This window comes from Otolemur garnettii, unplaced genomic scaffold (genome assembly GCF_000181295.1).
Source record: "Otolemur garnettii isolate 467f Iridium unplaced genomic scaffold, OtoGar3 scaffold00016, whole genome shotgun sequence".
Taxonomy (NCBI): Eukaryota; Metazoa; Chordata; class Mammalia; order Primates; family Galagidae; genus Otolemur; species Otolemur garnettii.
Window position 1 is genome coordinate 11,161,301 of NW_003852411.1, and position 7,660 is coordinate 11,168,960.

The following is a 7,660-nucleotide window of genomic DNA, read 5'->3' on the forward strand; positions in this document are numbered from 1 at the left end:
TTTTTTTTTTTGGCCAGGGCTGGGTTTGAACCCACCACCTCTGTTATATGAGGCCAGTGTCCTACTTCTTTGAGCCACAGGCGCCGCCCTTCTTAAAAGTTTTTAAAAGAGACTGGGAACTCTATTCATGTAACAGGAGGACAGAGCAGCCTGTATTTGGGGAGGGTGTTTACTTGCAGGTGTTTTGCTCATGGTAGGAAAAGATTTGCCCTGAGACATTCGCACCTCTCTCTAGTTCATCTTGTAACAGATTGCGTGTTTTCTCAGGGTGTTTAACTTGGATTAGGGCAGGGAATAAATTGCACATATTATCTTGGCTTAATTAGCAACACAGGTTCACCAGTAGGCCCAGGGGACAGCCAGCTCTGCCCTAAACATTACTACTATGACTTCTTAAACGTCACTCTCTAATATCATTATAATCCTTGAACAAGAGACATGGCTTTCCTCTGAGGGTACCTGCATGTCTAAGAGAATAGAGACTTCAAAAGGGTGGGGAGGGGCTATGTGCTTGGACAATTAGGGCACCCTCACACTGTTACAACTTTCCTTTCTTCCTTTCCACCTTCTTGAACTGAAGCTTCTCTCTTCTTTCATACCTCCTTCCACATCCACAGATGGGGTGGCTGCCTTCCGCGCCTTCTTGAAGACGGAGTTCAGCGAGGAGAACCTGGAGTTCTGGTTGGCCTGTGAGGAGTTTAAGAAGACCAGGTCAACTGCAAAACTGGTCTCCAAGGCCCATAGGATCTTTGAGGAGTTTGTGGATGTGCAGGCCCCACGGGAGGTGTGTTGGCTGTGGCAACCATCCTGTCAGACTTCTGTCCACAGCTCCTGGCTGACACTTCTCTCCTCAGAGGGGGTTTGAGATGGGGTTTGAGATGGGCCTTTCTTACACTGAAGCGAGCCTCCCTATGCTGTTGGCTTCTGATGAAAAGGATCATTTTTAAGGAGAAGAAACCCAAAGCTTCTATCACATAAGCTCTGTTAGCAGTGTTTTAGCTGTCGGGCACTTGAACATGTGCTAGCAGGCACTGCGTTGCTACAGGGATTTTGCAAGAATAAATGCCACTGAGTCTACATTCATTTTCCTAGTAGAAGACAGTATAGCTTAATAAAAGCCAGATCTGTTTTGGAATCTTTTTCCAATATCAGCTCTACCATTCACTAGCTGTGTGATATTGGTCAAGTTACTTAACCTCTCTGAGTCTCATGTTCCCTAATGTCAGAGAGTATTCTAGCACCTTCTTTTCAGAGTACAAGGATTAGAGTGCCCATTCATTATTTGCCACTTCTCATTAATGAGTAATTATGGTTATTGGCATTATTTTATTACAATTATTTGTAATAGGATGCATTTGTATTGTATTGCTATTCTGAGTTATAATACAGAATTTCTCTTGGGAGGGTTTGATTGAAGAAAAATATTGGCTGTCTATAGATTTAGCTGTTTTGCATTCCTAGAGCTCTTCAATTTTGCTTTGACTTGGGATGCACGAGGACTTTATCAGTGGACTAGAATGCAATAGGCCCTTTTTAATGCTGGTCAGAACAGAGATGTGCATTGTACTAGGGCATTTATGTCTTAGGTAGTTAAGAAAGAGGGGAAGCTTACTTCAGGAAACCTGCATCAACACTTGGCTTGAGCCTGACCCTTTGCCTGACATTGCAACGGTCCTGGGATTAGGATTCAAGTAATTTGGAATTATGCCTTGGCTCTGGTACACACTTTAAGTAAGCTTCTTAGTCTCTCTTTTTTTAGTGTTCTTATCTATAAATTGAGATGGAGAAATATCTGGTCTTCAGACCCCACAGGATTCTCACTGTGATGAAAAGAGATGACCTCTTTGAAACCTGTTTAAAAGAAGCATAAATCATCTTAAAGATATAAGATGCCGTCATTACTAATTAGTATATAGCTAGGGCCTGCTGCCGGGTACCTTGGCCCTGCAGGGCCTGTGACCTTGCTCTCTGTTTTTGTCTCCAGGTGAACATCGACTTTCAGACCCGAGAAGCCACGAGGAAGAACATGCAGGAGCCATCCCTGACTTGCTTTGACCAAGCCCAGGGAAAAGTACATAGCCTCATGGAAAAAGACTCTTACCCCAGGTTCCTGAGGTCCAAAATGTACTTAGATTTGCTGTCCCAAAGCCAGAGGAGGCTCAGCTAGACCTCAGATGGGGACTTTTGGAAATCACTGGCTTTCCCCTCCCTTTGCTGCCAAGACCATACTCTAATGTGAAATGTTATAGGTGTTTAAAAGCGGTGGTATTCAGGGTGGGAGGCTAGGGGTGAGGAGAGAAGAGAGGGCCGTGCCAAAGTATGGCTCAGCTGCCGGGACTCGGACTCTATTTCATGTACCCGTGTCTGTGTTTTGGTTAGTGGTAGCACCTTGCAGCTGTTACCTTTCTCTGGGTCAGCCACTTGCCCTTCATAATGCCTTGGGCCATCTCCGCTGAGAAGGCAGATTCGCTGTGCTAGGCTAACCTGTAAATAATGCAAATGCAATTTGCACACCCACCACACCCTCCTCCGTTAGGATTCCTGACTCTCCACTTGTCTTATACTCCTTGAAGGAATAGCTGGATGGCAGGCTCACATTTGTGATTTGCTGTTATAGTGTAATGGCCATTCCCATGTGCTAGGACCTCACAGCTTAGGAGAGAGGCCTCTGTGGAGTCCCAGGTTTCCAGTGCTGTCATTGACTGGTGGCACCTGGGAGAGAGGATGGACTCTATGAGTGGGCTGTTTCTCCCATTTCCACTGGACCAGTGTGAAAAGCTGTGCCCATCTTAGCCTAGGAAATTCACAAGACTCCGCTACCCTTACATTTCCAGCAAGGGTCTTAGGAGATGTCCTTCGTAACTTCTGAAGTAGAGCTGCCGTTAAGAAAGATACAGCTTTGCAAACCTTCATCACTTCTACCCTGAACTTTTCCAGAAATCAAATGACCAGGGAATGTAGCACCAGTAGACTTTTGTGCAGTGGGGACCTGTAGAACCTATCTGTGGCTCAGCGTCTTCTCTGCCCTCGCCTCCCTGTGGCATCACACGCCATTGCTCCATGATAGACAGCTCGGCACAGGGAGGTGAATCCCCATAGCATGGACAGCTCTCACGGTGCCTAACACTTTCCCTGTCCCCCTACCTCCCCCCTTCCATGCGGGTCATGTAATTATAATGGGGGGGGGATGGGAAGTTGGGCTGAAACTCTCCTTCCAGCTGGCTTCCTGGGAACATGCTTTCTTAGAAAGGTCCCTCTCTTGGCTCTCACAAAGCAGCTTCCTTCTCCATCGTTGACCTTTTGGGATTGAGCATGAAATAGGAAGCGTGGCTGAGAAGATCACTGTGAACATTTGGCTGTGGAGAACATTCCTAAAATACTTTCATGGTACTCTGGGGCTGCTCTTGGAAATGTGTCAGGCAACTTTTCCTTGGAGGATAAGTGAGCTTCTTGGAACCTACTCTCGCTACCCAGGAAGAAGTTGAATTTTGCACAAGAGCAATGCCAAGGTGATGAATCCCCAGGAGAGAGACCAGAAAGTGGAAGAAGGGCCTAGAAGAGGCCAGTGTCCAGGTGGACTGAATCACAGAGAAGTGGTGGGGGGACTATCGGGATGATTCATGGCCAATGGATCTGGATTCACTGCAGATCTACAAAAACTTCCACTTGAATCTTTGAAACAGCACATGAGCTCTGGAGTGCAGGTGATTGGAAACTGGGCTGAAGCACTCTCCTATGTGGGGTGATGGACCTTTAAGATTACACTGGCATTCCAGTGCTTGCATTCCTGTCCAGTAACTTTAGAATCCCTTCCTTCCTTGGCTACAGGTAGAAAAGGCCAAGAAGGCCCTTGACACCTCCCCTTAGTGTCAGGGGTCGCTGCCCTGCCACAGCGCATTGATCCCTGTGAGGGAGGCTTGGTGTGACCGTGTGAACGTCAAGGCTGGGGAGGAACACCTGCCCCCCTCGCCCTTACACCAAGGACACCTGTGGAATTTCATCCTAAAACTCCCAAGCCTCAAATGGGTGTTCCTAGTTAGATTAGGTAGTATCGCCCCACCCTGGTTAAAAAAACAAAACGAAACAAAAAACCATTTTTAGCTAAGGCTGCCATTTAATTTAATGATTAAATTCTCTAACAGGGTATTTTAAACATTGTTTACACACAAAATGTGCATCTGCTGCCAACTCTACTGTCGAATGTGAGGTGTATAAAGTGGAATCGCACAAAGCTGCAGAGAGGTGAGACCTTGTAGGAGGGGCCTTTTCCCCACTTCCACTCTCCCAAGGAGAAACATCTGAACAAGAGTGTTGTGTGGTGGCCTCATTTGGGGCCTGGAGTTCTGGCCAACTACTGGCAAAACAAAGGCTGCAGATGGTGGTGTCGTGGTGCCCTGGCGACTTCTTCCCATGACGGGGAGGTGTGAAGGACCAAGCTCGGGTATCCTGAATTCTGCAGCTAAGCGAGGGTGTGTGGGCGTGTGTCCGTGTGTAGATGACCGTGATGGCTACATTTATGGTACTCCTGTGGAGCGGCTCTGTGTGTCTGTGCATGTGTGACAGCTGTGAGCGCTAGACTAGAACACCGTAGACACGATCTTCCCCTGGGGTGGAGCTTTGCTCACCCCCTTTATGCTCTGCTTCCCATCAGAGGCACTGAGCTCTCTGCTCTGATGCCTACTTTTAGGCACTTTGGTCATGCTAGCCCAGATTTTGGTCTGTGATAAAACAAAGAGAAATGTTTACAACATCTAGAGCAATATCAAAGTATACCTCATCCCGACCTTCCATGTCTCCCGGTCCTGCCCTCTCTCCGTCTCCTCTTCCACAAGCCCTCATCCACCTCACTGGGTCGGCATCCACACATGCCACTTCCATCCACTGTCTTCCTCTGCTGCTCGTGTAGGACTTGTGCTGTGGACTGCCTTGTGGACACGAGATTGCTGTGGTCCTGGGGCCTGTGCAGGCTCGTGGCAGGCCAGGGCAGTAGTTTGGGAAGAGCTGTGACTTTCAGAACTGCTCTCCATCCCTGAGTGCCCTTTGGAGTGCCAAACTGTTTGGGCTGGTGTGAGATTCACTGTTCCTCTTGGCTTGGCAAACAAAACAGAACAAGGTCAGCATGAACCATTTGCAGCCTTGGGCACCTCTGGGGTGAGAAAGAATCCTCTGAGCTGGGGAGCGTTTGTAAGTGTGAATCCCCAGGTTCCACACCCGGAGATGCTCATCTGATAGGCCTGGGAAGGGGACCAGAAATCTGTATTTTGAATAAACTCCTAGATGGGTAGTGAGTGGCCTGTGGACTTTGATAAAAGATCGTTTAAGACAGTGGCTCTCAACCTTGACTGCTCATTAGCACCATCCGGGGAGTTTTAAAAACCCAAATGTCCGCGTCCTACCCTAAAATGGCTACATCAGAAGCTCTTTGTTAGGGACCTGGTATCTGTAGTTTCTAAAGTTCTGCAGGTGATTCCAACATGCAGATGGGCTTAAGAAACACAGGATGAGGCATGAGGGCCAAAGGGGCTAAAGCACATCCAGCTGCAAACAAGCACAGTAACTAGGAGCCCACCAGCCCTGGAGTGTGACTCTCAGGATGCTGGCGCTCTCTTCTCAGTCTGACTTGCTCCTCTGAGATAAAAGCGTCTGGGCCCGAGCTATGTGCGTTGTTTGATAGCAGGTATGCCGAGGGGCCCTCCGTCACGAGATGCTCTGCCATGCTTTCTGAGTCTCATTCTCCAAGCCTGCCTCCCTGTCCGTTATCATGTGTTCTTATGTTTGGCCATTTTGTCGTTAGGCTTTGTTGTGGGTGCCTCTGTACCCAAGGCCATGTAACAAGGTAGTTGGAACTCAGGTCCTGAGTGAAGAGCGTCATGGTAGTGTTAAGAGTAGTAACATAACAATTTCCAAACTTCACAGTGGTGGGCGTCACATCCTGGGAGATAGCAAGAGTTGTGTGGTCTTTCCCAGGCCACAGTGGGGTTTTGGCCCCTGCTTCAAGCCCTGACCGTTCCCTCTCAGGTCCCAGGCTGGGTGGGCTGCTGGGAAGTTCCTAGATGATGTTGCTCTCCGGTGCTCTTCCCAGAACTCGCTGCTCTGAATAAACCAAAGCTGTGAAAGGGCCTTCTGTGCTGGCTGCCGGCCCAGCGCCGGGGTGCAGGCCCTGGGCTCTTCTCCTGGCAGGGCCGGCTGTCTGCCTGTGCAGGTGGAGAAGCCGGCTCTGGTGTAAGGGAAGGTGAGAACCTGCTATGCTGAGAGCTGGGGGAGGCTGGGCACGGGGGAGACTGGAGAGGAAGGAGTGGGCGTGAGAGACCAGCCACCAAGGTGGTGTCTGGTTCTCTAATACCCAGCAGGGAAGGGGAGGGGTGGCCCACGCAGAGGCTGGAGGTCTCTCCTAGGCAAGAGTGCCCAGAGCTCTCCCAACCCTCTCTGTGCCCATTTTCAAGTGAGTCTGAGGAATTACAGTTTTCTACCCTCAGCTGCCCTTCAATCTGCATTCCTCTGGGTTGGAATCACCCCAGAGGTGGCAAGGATGCTCCTGGCACTGAGAGCCTGTGCCTCTGTGCCACTTGGCATGAGATTGTGGAGGAAGACGCCAAGAGCAGAGATGTCTTCCTGTCCCAGTGGCCTCTGAGGACTCCCCAAGATGCTGCGGAGTGAGATGGGAGACTTCAGGATGGGCCATGGGCCTTCTAGGTTGGGGTCCGGTCCTCTCAATAAACTGGTCCTTTCTCAATTCTTACTCCCTTTTGCTCCTCCGGCTCCCTTCCCTCTGCCAGGTATGGAAAAGGTGGCTGGGCTCGGCGCACGCTCCCACCCCGGTAGCCTTAGCTGAGTCACGCGGCGAGCACAACAGATCTGTAGCAGCTCATCTGCCGTATAAACCGCTTGGCTGATGGAGTCCTCATTGAGTTGTTTCATTACCGTGCAAAGTGGAATAATGTCATTCACCTTTACTCTAAACAAGGCTGTGAGAACATAATAAACAGAAACTGAACAAGCTGCCCTTTGCTCTCTGCCCACATTTCTGGCCAGCTGACTCTTTATGAGAAAACGCTCCGTGTAACACGTGGACTCCCCGGGGAAAGCACGCAGCCTCACCCTGGCAGGGGCTGGCACAGGGCTGGCCATCAGGAAAGACGGGGTGTGGGTGGAAATGGGATGAGCGTGGGGGTGGAGAGCGACTTTGGGTTATGAGAGTAGCTGTGAAACTGTAAAGTGCTATACAAATGCGAGGTGGTGTTTTTATTAGTGCCACCCACTGCTTGAAACTGCAGGGAGAAAAAGTCTGAGGATGGTTTGTCTGTTTGTTCAGCTGAAGCAATCTGAAAACACAGTGGGTTGATCTTGCTTATGGCTGTACCTCACTTTGTACAATCAATGTGTCCCTGAAACGCGTGTATTAGTCATCAAATCTTTAAGTGTCTGTGGTGATCAGGACCCCTGGAGGGGACCGAAGGAATATAAGGCCCAGTGTCTGCTCACAAAAGCTCCTTCCTCGTGTAGGGTGATGGGGTGGAGCTGTGTAAAACCTTAGTAAGCCAAGTAAAAATGCTCCAGAGAAGGTTTGTTTTTAAAAGAAAGCTGCAGTTTCTTCAAAGGTGAATCATTTGGGTTACATAAAAAGGCTTTGTAACGCAGGTGATCCCCACCCGTTCCAGTT

At 49.3% G+C, this 7,660-nt stretch overlaps 1 protein-coding gene and 1 long non-coding RNA gene across 4 annotated transcripts in view; both read left to right on the plus strand.

Annotated features, from left to right (window-relative positions):
- RGS8 (regulator of G protein signaling 8) overlaps nt 1-2,797 on the plus strand; it is a 26,205-nt gene extending 23,408 nt beyond the window's left edge. The window contains exons 6-7 of one of the 3 annotated variants that reach the window (XM_003785643.2): nt 618-784; nt 1,985-2,220. In XM_003785643.2, coding sequence (XP_003785691.1) covers nt 618-784; nt 1,985-2,167 — 350 coding nt within the window. In that variant the 3' untranslated portion in view covers nt 2,168-2,220. Of the gene's footprint in view, nt 1-617; nt 785-1,984 lie in introns of all 3 variants that reach the window. The other 2 variants (XM_003785645.2, XM_003785644.1) reach the window with 2 other exon arrangements.
- A 1,458-nt stretch (nt 2,798-4,255) lies between these two features.
- On the plus strand, nt 4,256-7,001 carry LOC111723814. Its single transcript, XR_002772274.1, has 2 exons — nt 4,256-6,232; nt 6,477-7,001. It is a non-coding gene; the product is annotated as an uncharacterized LOC111723814 (long non-coding RNA).
- The last annotated feature ends 659 nt before the right edge of the window (nt 7,002-7,660 follow it).